The sequence below is a fragment of the Cetorhinus maximus genome, chromosome 18 (genome assembly GCF_964194155.1).
Source record: "Cetorhinus maximus chromosome 18, sCetMax3.hap1.1, whole genome shotgun sequence".
Lineage (NCBI taxonomy): Eukaryota > Metazoa > Chordata > Chondrichthyes > Lamniformes > Cetorhinidae > Cetorhinus > Cetorhinus maximus.
This window is the reverse complement of record NC_135896.1, coordinates 43,618,716-43,634,417: the sequence shown is the minus strand read 5'-3', so window position 1 is coordinate 43,634,417 and position 15,702 is coordinate 43,618,716. Positions and strand designations below refer to the sequence as shown.

The 15,702-nt window shown below is 39.6% G+C and overlaps 1 protein-coding gene across 6 annotated transcripts in view; it reads left to right on the top strand.

Annotated features, from left to right (window-relative positions):
- The window catches only part of map4k5 (mitogen-activated protein kinase kinase kinase kinase 5), a 148,813-nt gene that overhangs the window by 61,789 nt on the left and 71,322 nt on the right, over positions 1-15,702 (top strand). For all 6 annotated transcript variants that reach the window (XM_078562542.1, XM_078562540.1, XM_078562544.1 and 3 more), the window contains 3 exons: positions 5,361-5,433; positions 7,612-7,743; positions 13,390-13,452. In XM_078562542.1, the coding sequence (XP_078418668.1) occupies positions 5,361-5,433; positions 7,612-7,743; positions 13,390-13,452 (268 nt within the window). The remainder of the gene's footprint in view (positions 1-5,360; positions 5,434-7,611; positions 7,744-13,389; positions 13,453-15,702) is intronic.

Below are 15,702 nucleotides of genomic sequence, written 5' to 3'. Positions count from 1 at the left end.
TGTTCTTCCCATGACCGAGCATAAACAGGCAACCTGTTTCAAGGTCTCTACCACAAGTGCCTTTAAAACAGCTGTTGGAAGGTATGCAGGAGTGGTCTGGTCAGAACTTGCTCTAGTATTTTTTTTCCTATTGGGGGTGGAGGGTGAGAGTTGTATTGGACATGTACACCTTCTTCTGGCCCTCTTCCCATAATTTATTATTAAGATCTCTGATTTGCGTGAAAAAAATAGATGTGGTTCTCCAAAGCAATGAGAAAATGCTGGAATCTGTCTAATATGGAATTTGACGTATTCACCATGTGGAATTTGACATACCTTTTAACGGTGTGGGCGAGTGAAAAGGAATGCGATTGTAGTAGGGGACAAGTATGGTCAAGAGGATAGATTCTGCTCTCTGCAGGCACAACCGGGGATTCCACAGGTTGTGTTGCCCGCCTGTCGCTAAAGTTAAGGACACTACTCATGATTGGCGAGCTTGGAGGGAGACAATCCATTTGCCATGGTCTATGCAGGAACGAAAGACGTGAAATGAGGAACGAAGTCTGCTGAGAGCATGAGGAACTAGGGACCAAGTTAAAATGCAGAACCATGCTGATAATGATCTAGGGGTTGTTCACTTGCCCACACCTGAACTGTGCACAAATTGGAATAGGACCTAACAGATTAGAAGGATAAATGCGTGGCTGAAAGAGTGATCTAGGAGACAGAGGCTTTGATTCATTGGACACTAGTACCAGTCCTGTGAAAAGGGGGAAATGTTGTTGGGACGAGCTCCATTTAAACTAGGATGGAACCAGTATCCTGGTAAATCGAATAACTAGGGTGATAGGATTTTAAACTAACGAGGGTGGATAGATGAGTGGATTCAGAAAAGAGTAAATTCAGAAGCAGTTAGAGAAAAGTTAACGCTGTAGAATAAAGTAGTGAATTGGGTAAAGATAAGCAGTGAAGAGCAGAAAGGTACAGAGTGCTTAACAAATGTAATAGGGCATTGGTGATTAAGGTAGCATCAGGAAAAAATAGAAAAAAGTTAAACCTGATGGCAATATATCTAAATGTGTAAAGAATTTGCAACAAAATAAATGAATTAATGGATAGAAACAAATTGGTTGATCTAATAGTAATTACAGAGACATGGCTACAGAGTGACCAAGGTTAGGAACTAAATCTAGGACACTTCACATTTAGAAGAGATAGAGAAAATGGAAAAGAAGTGGGTGTGAGTGGTATTACAGGATTGGGTTAAAAGCAGTAGAGAGCAAAATATCTTAATTTGGAAAATCAAGATGTAGGATCAGTTTGGTCGGAACTAAGAAACAACAAGGGACAGAAAGCACTGGGAGCAGCTTATAGGCCTCCTAAATAGTTGTGATGTCATTGCAGAGTATAAATCTGGAAATTAGAGGTGTGTGAAACCAGGGTAATACAGTGATCATGGGGGACTCTAATCTTCATATAGACTCAATAGACCAAATTTGCAGTAATAATGGGGTGGAGGATACGTTCATAGAATGCATTCAAGATAGTTTTGTAGATCAGTCCGTAGGAACCATCCAGGGAACAGGATATTTCAGATCTAGTATTGTGCAATGAGATATTGTTAATTATTGTAAAAGTGTATCTGGGGAAGAGTGATCATAATATGATCTCATATTGTTTTTGACATTGACTGAAACTAAGTCTTAAATTGAACGTGGCAAACTACGTAGATATTATTAGGTGGAAAAGAAGTGGTGAAAAGGTGAAAAGATATGATGATAGATGGGTAATAGCAAGCATTTTTAAAAATATATAATTTTGTAACAAATATACGTTCCCTTAAAGAATAAAAACCCTATGGGAAAAGTAGCCCAACTGCGGTTAATGAGAAGTTAACGGTAGTATCACATTAAAGGAAGAGGGTTATAATGTTGCCAAAAAGAGTAGGAAACCTGAGGATTTAGGAAGTTTTTAGAATTCAGCAAAGGATTACCAAACAATTGGTACAGAAAATAAAATATGACAGTAAACTGGAAAAAGACATGAAATCATTTTGTGAAAGTTTCTATGGATATATAACAATGAGGAAATTAGCAAAAGTAAGCATCATTCCCTTTAGAGACAGAGACAGGCTTAATAAGGAAATGGCAGAGATATTAAACAAATACTTTGTATCTGTCTTCAGTAAAAGACACACACAACGTTCTGTAAATAGTGGGGAACCAAGGATCTAGTGAGAATGAGAAACTTTAAGAAATTAGTAAAGGAATAGGACTGGAGAAATTTAAGGGACTTAAAGCTGCCCTGGTCCTGACCTATAACCTAGAGTTAGAAAAGGTGGTTATGGAGATGGGTGCGTTGGCTTTCATCAAAATTCCCTAGATTTTAGAATGCTACCTTCCATTCTGCAGGGACCAAACACAGACCTGCTACTCAAAAGGAGGGAGGAAGAAAACTGGGGAAAAAACAACTATAGTCCAGATAGCCTGACATCAGTAGTAGGGAAAATGCTAATTTTTGTTTTCTGAAGGACCACTAAATCATACCTTTAATTAGGAAGGCAAATGGAATGTTGGCCTTTATTGCAAGGGGAATAGAGTATAAAAATAGGGAAGTTTTGCTATAGCTGTAATGACATTGGTGAGACCGCACCTGGAGCTCTGTGTATAATTTTGGTCTGCTTGCTTAAGGAGGGATATACTTGTATTAAAAGGAGAGAGTACAAAGGAGATTCACAAGAATGATTCCAGGGAGAAAGGGCTGTATCTATCGGGATAGATTGGAGATGTTGGGAGTGTTTTCCTTGGAGAAAAGAAGGCTGCATGGGGACTTGAGGGATATGGACAGGGTAAATAGTGAGAAACTATTCCCACTCGAGAGCATCAAAAACTAGAGGCCACAGATTCAAAATAATTGGCAAAAGGAGTAATAGTGAAAAAAAAACTTTTTACACCGAGGGTGGTTGGAGCCTAGAACGAACTTCCTGAGGGGGGTAGTGGAGTCAGGTTCAATTGAGGTATTCAAAAGTGAATTGGATTGCTATCTGAAAAGGGAGAGTGTGCAAGGTTAAGGGAATAAGGCATTGCAGACTCGATGGGCCGAATGGCCGCCTCCTGCCCTGTAAAGATTCTGAAAGCAGTTCAGAGAAAGTTCACTAAGCTGTTCTTCTGATGAAAGGGTTGTTTTATGAGGAAAGGTTGAATAGGTTGGGCCTACACTCATTGGAGTTTAGAAGAATGAGAGGTGAACTTATTGAGAGATATAAGATTCTGAGGGGGCTTGACAGGGTAGATGCTGAGAGGATGTTTCCTCTCATGGGGGAAAATAAAACTAGATAGCACTATTTAAAGAAAATGTGTCTCCAATTTAGAATGGAAATGAGGAGCTCTCAAAGCATAGTTAGCCTTTGGAATCCTGTTCTACAGAGAGCAGTGGAGGCTGGGTCATGGAATACATTCAAAGCTCAGACAGATTTTTGATCTACAAGGGAATTAAGGGTTATCATGGGCAGGCAGGAAAGTGGAATTAAGGCCACAATCAGGTTAGCCATAACTGGCAGAATGGGCCGACAGATGGAATTTAGTACAGAGGAGTATGAGGTGATGTATTTTGAGAGGAGGAATAGGGAAAGGCAATATAGACCTAATGGCATAGTTTAAGGTTGCGCAGGTACAGAGGGACCTGGGGGTGCATGTGCATAGATCTTTGAAGATGGCAGGATATATTGAGAGAAGAGTTAGCAAAGCATAAAGGATCTTGAACTTCATGAATAGAGGTATTGAGTAAAAAGCAGCAAAGTTATGCTGAACTTTAACGTTCTGGTTAAGCCACAACTTGAGTAGTTCTGGTCACTACACTCTGGGAAGGATGTAGGGGTCTTGAGAGACTGCAGAGGGGATTTATTAAAATGGTTCCAGGGATGAGGGATTTTAATTACATCAGGTTGAACCTGAGGTGGTTCTCTTTGGAGCAAAGGAGAGTGAGGAGAGATCTGATAGTGCTGTGCAAGATTACGGCAGGTTTAGCCAAGATAGCAAAAAAAACTGTTCCCTTAGATGATGGTAAAGGATTAGGGAACACAGATTTAAGATTTTGGGTAAGAGATGCAGGGGGGGAAATGTGAGAGAGAACTTTTTTATGCATAGTTGGTAATGACCTGGAACTAAGAGTGTGATGGAAGCACTGATGATCAATGATTTCAAAAGGAAATTAGATGAGCACTTGAAGGAAATAAACTTGCAGGGCTACAGGTATAGAGAGTGGGGAGGTGGAACTGACTAGATTACTCAAAGTCAGCAGGAACTTGATAGGCTGAATGGCCTGCTGTGCTAAAGATAGGCATTGGTAGATTTTTGGATACTAAGGAATTGAGGGGTATGTGGGTAGTTTGGAAAGGCGAAGTTGAGATGCAAGTTCAGCTGCTAAATGATGGAGCTGGTTCGAAGGATCGAATGGCCTACCCTTGCCCTATTTCTTTCCTCCTCCTAAGTTGGTGGGGTAAATTTTATATATAAGGACAATTATGGAGTGCAATCTCTAAAATACTCTGGAATCAGATGGACTAGAAAATTAAAGCCTAGAATTTGCAACTGTAATGATGGCAAAACTGTCATTTCTAGTCACTTCTGTATACAACTGAGCACAACTTCTGGCATCTGCGTGTGCACACTTAAATGCGGAAATTTGGAATTTGCCATCAGTGATATCCTGCCGCTCCACAGGGTGTGCTGTTGCAATCTTCACAGGTGAAAACACTGCAAACATTGATTGCATGTGAACATTTGTACACTATTGTTGCTGTGGAAAGAACCCAGAAATGTTAAGCCTTATTGAATTAGGTGTATGTAACTGAGTTTTACAGCATACTAAAAATGCGCTGAACAACTTCTCTCGCCATGAAAATTTATAAGCTTGGAGTCTCATTCCCCCAGGTTAACATTTTAAAAATTGCAGATTTAAAAAATATAATATTTAATGCTTGTTTTGATATTTCAACTTCTTTAACCCCGTAATCCATGCTCTAGTCTTTATTTCGCTTTCTGTGCAATGGCGAAAATGTGAATTATTTGCTCTGCCTTTTAATTACTGTTTTGCTATTTGTGAGAATTCAATCTGATTAGCTGATCAGCCTGGCTTTCCTGTTTTGTACATAACAGATCCCCTATAAACAGCACCAAATTCAAATGACAGCAGGATAAAGAAAATATTTTTTTTAGAGTTGTTTAATCTTTGTGGGGCGCTGTTTTAGAGGTCACTGGTGGGCACCATTTCTTTATCACTGACCAATAATTTGACTTAGTCACTGTAAATCAGTGGTCCTGATCAATACATAGTGGAAAGCAGCAAATTGAAGTTGATGTACTCTGTTTTTTGCATTTCAGCTGACTTTGGTGTTGCAGCAAAAATAACTGCTACTATAGCCAAAAGGAAGTCCTTCATTGGAACCCCATACTGGTAATAAAATCATTTGTACTGACTGTTGTGGCAACTTCTTAGTCAATGGTCCCAGTCTGTCATGTTGTAGAAATAAAGATGACGAAGATGTACAACAAATCCAGAAGTGAGGTGGTTGAATAACATCCATCTCTTAATGCTGTTTAACTCTCAAAAGTTGTACATAATTTGAACTGCATTACATCACAATCTTCTATACCTAATCCACCTTAATACAAATACACTGCCTCTAACTGTTAATGCTGTATTGTGACCTTTAGGTTAGAGCCATTTACGGCACATAAGGAGGCCATTTAGCCCATCAAGTCCATGCTGGTTCCATGGAGCAGTTCATCCAGTCACACTTCCCTGCTTGATCCCCAAAGTCTTGCAAGTTTATTTCCTTCAAGCACCTATCCAATTTCCTTTTGAAATCATTGATTGTTTCTGCTTCCACTACTCTTGTGGGCAATGAGTTCCAGGACATTACCACTCACTGTGTAACTTTCTCACATTCCCCCTGCATCTTTTCCCCAAACCTTAAATATGTGTCTCCTAGTCCTTGTACCATCAGTTAATGGGAACAGCTTTTCTTTGTCTACATTACTAAACCTGTCATAATCTTGTACACCTTGATCAAATCTCCCTTGCTCCAAAGAGAACACCCCAACCTTTCCAATCTGACCTTGTAACTAATCCCTGAAAGCACTCTGGTAAATCTCCCTTGCACCCTGTCGAGGACCTTCACGCCTTGCCTAAAATGTGGTGACCAGAGCTGGATGCAGCAGTCTAGCTGGGGACTGACTAGAGCTTTATAAAGGTTCAGCATAACTTCCTTACTTCTGTACCCTATATCACTATTTATGAAACCCAAGATCCCATATACTTTAACTACTCTGTAAGTATGTTCTGCCTTCAATGCACATGCATCCCCACATGCTTCAGCTCCTGTGCACGCTTTAGAATTGTGCCATTAAGTCTATATTGCCTCTCCCTAGTCCTCCTGCCAAAATGCATTGCAATTCTCTGTATTAAGTCACATCTGCCACTTGTCTGTTCAATCTGCTAACCTATCTATGTCCTGTTGCAGGCAATTCATCTCATCCTCACTGTCTGCCACTCCAAGTTTGGTATTGCAACAAATTTTGAAATTTTGCTCCATATTCTGGTATCTAAGTCATTTATATAAGCAAAAAGAGCACGGACCCTCTGGGAACACCACTGCTTACCAAAACTCCATTCTGAAGAACAGCCTTTTTGTTGTTGTTGTCTGTCCTTAAGCCAGTTTTTATCCAATTGGACACTGACCCTCCTATTATATAGGACTTCATTTTTTTTAATCGGCCTCTTATGTGGTACCTGTCAAATGCTTTCTTAAATTTCATGTAGACAACATCCCTGTTACTTCATTGCAGATTCAGTTAGATTAATCAGGCACAATCTATTTTTACAAATCCGTTACATGCTTCTGACTTTTAATAAATCAATTATTTTACGTATTGCATCTTTGTGCCTTCTTGAAGTTTACCTTTGCAGAAATGTTTTCCACCATGTATATGGAACTAAACTGGCGTATTTAAAATATACATCACTTACACTACAGTCATAGATATTTGTGCACAACAAAGTACTCCCAAGTGAAAATTAAACTTAATTTACAATTTCAACCAGAATTGAAATCCTTTGGCCCAGTATTCAAAGTTGACCAGATCCATCAAATTAATAGATTAAATGTATAATGTATAAAATTTCACTAATCTATGGTAAATGTGCAAAAGTGCACAAATGAGACTATAAATATTGTATTTGTGGAATTCCTCAAACTTTTTTTTGTGGGAAAAATATCCTACACTATACATATTTGATGATAGGGAATCATTAGCAAGGTTCAATTTACATTTATAAACTGGGTGAGCTAGCCATGGATAATGTACTCTGAATAAATCAGTTAGGTTATATGTTTGTAACTCGTTGAACATCTATTAGTTATTTCATGTTGCATTTTTGAGTACACTTAAAATAAATTTCACAGCCCACTAATTCACAATAGTTGTGTCTTTCATAGTTTTCATTCACTATGATAATATGCACATTTCTATAAATATATAAAAGTAACATAATAGCTGACTCCCAACCTGCCAATTAATTATGTTGTTGAAATCTGTTTTTTGAGTCTGAGGGCAATATTTGCTTTTATAGGATGGCTCCTGAAGTTGCTGCAGTGGAGAAGAACGGTGGATACAACCAACTCTGTGACATCTGGGCAGTTGGAATTACTGCAATCGAACTGGCAGAACTGCAGCCTCCAATGTTTGATTTGCACCCTATGAGGTATTTTAATTTTCAGACTGCTGGTAGTTCTGTGGAAATGACGAATTCCTTGAGCTGGTGAGGCTTTAAGTTTTCAGATCTTGCTCTGTGGCTCTGGAACAAACCTAACAAAACTACTCTGTTAGGAACTGTTTTATTGCTGTAATGCACAAAAAAAGACCAGAAAAACATATTCCGGTCCTTTAGCAGAAAAGCATGGGAATATCACTTCTTGCTCTGTTGCATTGCCCTTTCTCAGAACCATAATGTGGTTCCGTTGTTCCCACCTTCCATCCCATCAGCCTCCACATTTAACAGATCATCCTCTGCCATTTGTAACCTCCAGCATAATACCACCATCAAAATATCTTCCCCTTTCAAATGTCTAAAGGGGCCATTCCTTCTGACATCCAGGTCAACTCTTCCATTCTCCCAACACTTGGTCTCCCTTCCCATGGCACCTTTTATTGCAAGCACAGGAAATTTAACATCAGCTGTTTCACTCCCTCCTTTTTCCATCGTCCATGGCCCCAAATACTCCTTTCAGTTGAAATCATGATTAACGTCTGCTACTTATAATTTAGCATACTGGATTCATCGCTCACAATGTAGTCTCATCTAGCTTGGAATTACCAAACAGATTGGTTCAGTCCACTTCCAATTGCTTCTTGATTCAATTCTCTGCCCCACCTCCCATTCTGACACCTCAGTCCTCTGCCTCCATCGTTGTTCCAGTGAAGTTCAATGGAAGTTTCAGGAACAGCACCTCATCTTTGGATTAGGCACTTGACAGCAACAGTACTGAGTTCAATAATTTCAGGTTCATAATTACTGCTCCCATTTTTTTCAGACATATTCTGGTCATGATTCTGCTGTTGCCACCTACAGCTTCTCTGGACCCATCTTTTGATTTGTGTTTTGCTTAATCCATTGCCATCCCCTTTTGCTTTGCACCATCGCCCCAGTTGTCATTTACTCACCTGCTGAAACCCTCATTCATGCCCTCATTACCTTTCAACTCGCTTATTTTAATGCACTCTTGGCTGGCCTCTCAAATTCCAATGTCTAAACTTGAGGTCATCCAAAACGCTGCTGCCTGTGTCTTAACTTGCAGCAAGTCTTGTTTCACTATCCCCTTGTGTTTGCTGACCTACATTGGCTCTCGTTCAAGCAATATCAATTTTAGCTGTTCGCTAAAAGATGTTGACCATCACGCCAGGAGAACTTCTCTGCTGCTCTTAGAATACAGCTTTTACATATGCCTGAGAGGGCCAACAGGGTGTCAGTTTAATGTCTCATCCAAAGGTAGCACTTCCAAAAAGTACAGTACTCCTTCAGGACAGCATTGATGTTCCAGCCTAGTGTAATGTGTTCAAGTCTATGGAGTGGGTCTTGAACACATAATCTTCTGCTTCTGAGGAAGGATTGCTCCCACTGAACAACAGCTGATACTTAAATCAGTAATAAAACTAATATGATCCTTATGTATTTCAGCTCCTGAGTACATAGGTTTGAATAATAATCGCTCTAGTAACGACTCCCAAGGTGTCATGCTAATCAGCATCTTGGTGGAGCCAAGTTTATGATCTCAATTTCCATCATTTTCAAATTTAGTAACTATTACCTTGTGCAACATGTAAAAATAATAACCCTATGTACTATTGGGAGAGAATTTATTATGAAACTAATTTTATACATTTTTTTGCCCTTTTTTTCTTTACTCTAATTTCTTACCTTGGTTGAAAGGTTGCAGTATCAGCCTTGGTTTAGTGGAGGCACTTTTGCATCTGAGTTAGTAAGTCATGGATTCATGTCCACAGCCCAAAGATTAGTTACATATAATCTAGGCTGGCACTTCAGTTCTTAGGGAGAGCTGCACTGTTGGAGGTGCTTTCTTTCAGTTGAGATGTTAAACTGAGATCCTTCTCAAGTAAGCGGGTGGTACTGCCAAATTTAGACCCCTCCCCCCAGTTATCCAGAAGCATACAGGCCAAGATAAAGCAGAAAATTTATGCCACAAAAGACTTACTACTGTAGAAAGCCTAGAGGAGTATAGAAAATACAGGGGTGAAGTAAAAAAGGAAATTAGGAAAGCAAAGAGAGAATACAAAAAAATTGACAGGTAAAATCAAAGAAAATCCTAAGATGTTTTACCAGTACATTAAGAGCAAGAGAATAACTAAGGAAAGGGTAGGGCCTATCAGAGATGTACATGGTAACTCGTGGGTTGATGCAGAAGATGTGGGCAAGGTTTCTCAATGAGTACTTCATCTGTCTTCACTAAGGAAAGGGTTGATGCAGACATTCTAGTTAAAGAGGAGGAGTGTGAAATATTAGATACAATAAGCATAGTGAGGGAGGAAGTACTGGAGGGACTGGCATCCTTGAAGGTAGATAAATCACCAGAGCCAGATGGATTGTATCCCAGGCTGTTGAAGGAAGCCAGGGAGGAAATATTGGATGCTCTGAGGATCATTTTCCAACCCTCACTAGATACAGGCAAGGTTCCAGAGGATTGGAGTTCTGAGAATGTTGTACCATTATTTAAAAAGGGCACGAGGGATAGGCCAGAAAATTATAGGCCGGTCAGCATGACTTTTGTGGTAGGCAAATTATTGGAAAAGATTCTGAGACAGGATAAACTGTCACTTAGAAAGGCATGGATTGATTAGGGATAGTCAACATGGTTTTGTTAGGGGAAGATCATGTCTTACTAACTTAATAGAATTTTTTTGAGGAGATAACGAGGAGGATTATTGAGGGTAGTGCAGTGGATGTTGTCTACATGGATTTCAGTAAGGCATTTGACAAGGTCCCACATGGCAGACTGGTCAGGTAAGTGAGATGTCATGGAATACAGGGGAAGGTGGCAGGTTGGATCCAAAATTGGCTCAGTGCCAGGAAACAAAGAGTCATGGTCAATGGATGTTTTTGCAAATGGAAGACGGTTTCCAGTGGTGTTCCACAGGGTTCAGTGTTGGATCCCTTGCTGTTTGTTGTATATATTAATGATTTAGACTTGCATTTGTGAGGCATGATTGGGAAATTTGCAGATGACACACAAATTGGCCATGTAGTTGATAGTGAAGAGGATAGCTATAGACTCCAGAATGATATCAGAGTGGGTGGAGAAGTGGCAAATGGAATTCAATCTGGAAAAGTGTGAGGTAATGCCTTTGGGGAGGGCAAACAAAGCAAGGGAATTCTCAATAAACAGGAAGCTGTTGAGAGGGGTTGAGGAAGTGAGACACCTTGGTGTGCATGTCTGCAGGCCCTTAAAGGTGGCAGGACAGGTGAACAAGGTGACTAAGAAAGCATATGGAATGCTTTCCTTTATTGGGCGAGGTAGTGAATACAAAAGCAGGGATGGAACTGTGTAAAACGCTGGTTAGGCCACAACTGGAATTTTGTGTACAGTTCTGATCACCACATTACAGGAAGGACATAATTGCTCTGGAGAGAGTGCAGAGGAGAATACAAGAATGTTGCTAGGGCTTGAAAAATGCAGCTATGAGGAGAAATTGGATAGGCTAGGGTTGTTTTCCTTAGAACAGAGGATGCCAAGGGGTGACCTAATTGAGGTGTACAAAATTATGAGGGGCCCAGATAGGGTAGATTGGAAAGACTTGTTCCCCCTAGCTGAGGGGTCAATTACCAGGGGGCATCGATTTAAGGCAATTGGTTGAAGGATTAGAGGGGACATAAGGAAAAGCTTTTTTACCTAGAGGGTGGTGGGTGTCTGGAATTCACTGCCTAAGTTAGTGGTTGAGGCTGAAACGCTCAACTCATTTGAAAAGCACCTGGATCTACATCTGAAGTGCTGTAACCTGCAAGGCTATGGACCAGGTGATGGAAAGTGAAATTAAAATGAGTGGCTAGTTTTTTCTCTTTTTGGCCGGCGCAGATACAGTAGGCTGGCCTCTTTCTGCGTTGTAACGTTTCTAAGTAAGTGCACAAGATTCCATGGCGTAAATGCTGGCGTGGACTGGTTGGGCCAAGTGGTCTGTTTCTGTGCTTTATATCCTACATGACGGTGTAATTAAAAGAAGAGTAAGGGAGTTCTTTTTAGCCTGGCCAATCATTATCCTTCATCCAATGTGAATAAAACAGATTATCTGGTCATTTCAGTGCAAATTGACAGTAAATTTCCCTACATTACAACAGTATTTCATTAGCTGTAAAGTGCTTTAGAACACCCCAAAGTCCTATAACTACAAGTTTGTTTATTTTTTTTATTTTTACTCTCTTGGAGTCCCACTATCCATTTTGGAGCTGGATGGAGCATTGAAAAACATGGCCTAAAGTTCAAAACTAGATCCACAGGCTGTTTTTAGCTAATCCAGCCCAGAAGTGAAAAAATTGACGTATTCTGTCAACCTTTTACAATCAAATTTCAACAGCGAATAGTGTTATTGCTGCATAAATTACTTTTGTTACAAGCACCAAAAAGATGGTTGTGTCCAAAGTAAGTAACTCCAGTGTAATTCTTCTAATTCCTTGCTGACAGACAAGAGGGAAGTGCCCAAAATTAGTTTCACTTTTAGTTCAGGAATTAATTTGGCAGCTGGAATCAGGGGCCAGGTAGTGGACTGGATTGAAAGATGGCTACAAAGTGAAAAGCACTGGGTAGGAGTTGAGGAAAGTTTCTCAGTTGAAAAATTGGAACTGGTGTCCTGCTAGGACCACGGTTGTTAAACATATAAATACATGATTCAGATGCAAAAATTGGAGGTGTGAGGTCAAAATTTGTAGATGATACCAAAGTGAAGGATGTAGCTAATAATGCGGAGGATGGCATCAAACTGCATGCTGACATAGTAAATGGCCAATAAAATTTAATATTGCAAACTATGACGTGTTCATTTGGTAGGACACCACTTATTCCTTGAAAGGTATGAAACTAATTGGTGTAGAAGAGCAAAATTGATCTGGTAATACAGATATATAAATAGTTAAAAGTTGAAAAGGCTATAAAGATTGCATGCAGAGGACTGGGCTTCATTTCTGGAGCAACGAGACAAAAGTAAGTAATGTTAAATTAATATAGAATCTTGGTTGGACCACACTTGGAGCCCTGGCCTCCATACTACAGAAAGGATATTGATGCACTGGAGAAAATATGGGAAAAGAATTACAAGTATGTTACCAGGATTGGGAGGATGCAACTATCTGGTAAGATTGAACAGGTTGGGGCTATTTTGATTGAGAAATAGACTGAGAGGAGACCTGAGAGAGGTGCCTCAAATCCAATTTGGGTGCATTTAGAGAAACTGTTTCCACTGAATGGATGACTCCAGAAAAGGAGGCATAAATAAAAGCCACAAACAGATCAAATAAAGAATTTAGAAAGAATACCTTTACACAGTGGTGAGAATGTGAAACTCCTTGCACCACAGAGCATTGAAGCAAATAACATTCATGCACTTAAGAAAGACTTGATGCATTGATGAGGGATAAGGGAATAGAGGAATACAGGCAGATTGGGAAGAGGTAATTCGAGTAGGGGGGAAGTTCATGTGTGTAACTGTTGGTGTACGCCAGATGGGCTAAATGGCTTGTTTCTGTTTATAGATTCTGTGCAACAAACACAGGTTCTTGCAATATTTAATGATCAACTTTGCATCTTTTTTTTACACATTACATTGTGACTCGTGTTTCTCCTCATAGGGCTTTGTTCTTGATGAGCAAGAGTGGATTTCAACCTCCTAAATTGAAAGACAAAGTGAAATGGTGAGTATATACACCTTTTGTGCCAGCTTACAGTTATTGCAAATTGATGCTGAGGATTGAGTTGAAACTAATCTAAATTTAATTCATATGATAAGTACAAATGAAGGTGGCCATGGCTGCTTAGTTCATCTATCCAGGGCAACACTACATTTGCCCCATTGTAACATCCAATCATTTCATAAATGATTTCCAGTGTTTTGGCTTTCATCATTCTCTTCAGGAGTCCATACTATTTATTGATCATTCAATTTGGAGAAGAGCTTCCTGAGATTAATTCTAAATTTTGTTTTTACTGGTTTGAACTTGTTGCCATCTTGAAGTTGTTTATATACTGTTTTAGCTTTATCATGTAAAGCAGGAGTTCTCAACTGTTGTGCTTCTGAGGATCCCCTCCCATGTTAGAAAAATTTCAGACTGTCTGTACTTAAGACTTTTTTTGTTTAAAAATTAGCCATTAAATTAAGCAAATAAAGAACTATTTGTTTGATTGCTTTGTGAAACTTGTTGCTAGTACTGAGCAGCAAGATACCTTACACAAGCACAGCTGCTTGGTCAATGCTCACTCTGGCTTGATACTTTGCTTTCATTGTTACCATTGCTGAAAATCCAGCTAAAGTTGTGCTAAATGCGGCCAACACTGTGCTGCAGAGGAAACAGTGCTGAACTCATTAGAGCATTCACTCCAAACTGTCTTCAGTGACATTTCATTGAACTTGGATTAATCACATGGAAGCGAATAGAGCTGAATTAAAAATAAACATGAGATAAATACTGCTGTCGAAGTCAGTGACCACACAAAGGGACTTGTTTAATCACGTACAAATGGTGTCCAACAATAAGAACCTGAACTAGCTGCATACATTGTCCTTGTATCTTTGTGACTATTCCACTCATCTCAATATACTGTGGACAGACAACTGGCAGAGCCCCGGTTGAGAATCACTGATCTCAAAGATCATTGTTAATCTTTCTCCTTTGCTCATTAATACTGGATGTCAGCCTCTTGGCCCCTCTCTAAATTGCTTCCAGTGGTTAATTATCTTGGAGACAAAAACTGAGCAGAGCGCTCGAGGTGTGAACTGACCAGACCACTGTAGTTTCCTTGTTTTGGGCATGATTTTTGCTGTAAAATTCAACCTTCTAATTTCTTTGGCAGCTGCTGCCTCATGATCTTTTTTTATTCATTTTGAGGAATATGGGCATTGTGTTAAGAGCAGCAATTATTGCGCCCCCCCCTTCAGTTGCTCTCGAAGATGGTGGTGAGCTGCCTTTGTGAATAATACATCTGTGTAGCTTGCTAGACTATTTGAGGAGAGTCAACCACATTGCCAAACCTGGTAAGAATGCCACATTTCCTTCCCTACAGGACATTAGAGAACTGGGTAGGTTTTTACTACAATCCAGTAGTTTCATGGTCACTGGATTCCATATGTGCTGTGTGAAGAATTATGGGCCTTTTCCAAATTCATATTTAAATATCATTCATGGAATACATATTTTCCTCATTTTTTTCCTTCCTTTGCAGTACTTTACATGTATTTGCATTAAATTTCATCTACTTTAGTTCTGCCTACTTACTACATCCAACTCCATCTGAAAATTGTGGGGAAGCAAGGATCTAATGAGAGTGAAGAACTTGAAATAATATTAGTAAAAGCAAAAGTACTGGGGAATTGATGGGACCAAAAGTTGACAAATTGCCTGGACCTGATGGCCTGTACTGCACGTTTTAAAAGAGTTGGCTGCAGAGATAGTGGGTGCATTGGTTTTGAGATTCCAGGATTTCCAAGATCCCAGAGCAGTCTCCATGGATTGGAAGATACCAAATGTAATTCTGCTGTTCAGAAAGAAGGGAGAAAACAGGTGATCAAAAGCCATTTAGTCTCATATCAATAGTAGGAAAACTGCTATAATCTATTATTAACTATGTGGTAACTGGTCACTTGTAAAAATTGCCAGTGGCTAGACAGAGTGGATATGGTTTGATGAAAGGGAAATCATGTTTGACAAATCTATTTTTTGAGGGTGTAACTAGTCAGATAGATAAAGGGGAACCAGTGAATGTAGAATATTTGCATTTTCAGAAGGCATTCTCAATGGCAGTTAAGGATGGGAAATAAATGTTGGCCTAGCAAGCGACATCCACACCCAGTGAAAGAATAAAAAAAAAACCCATCAAGATGCCACACGAGGTTGCACAAGATTGGGGCTCATGGGATTTGGGGTAATATTGGCATAAATTGAAGACTG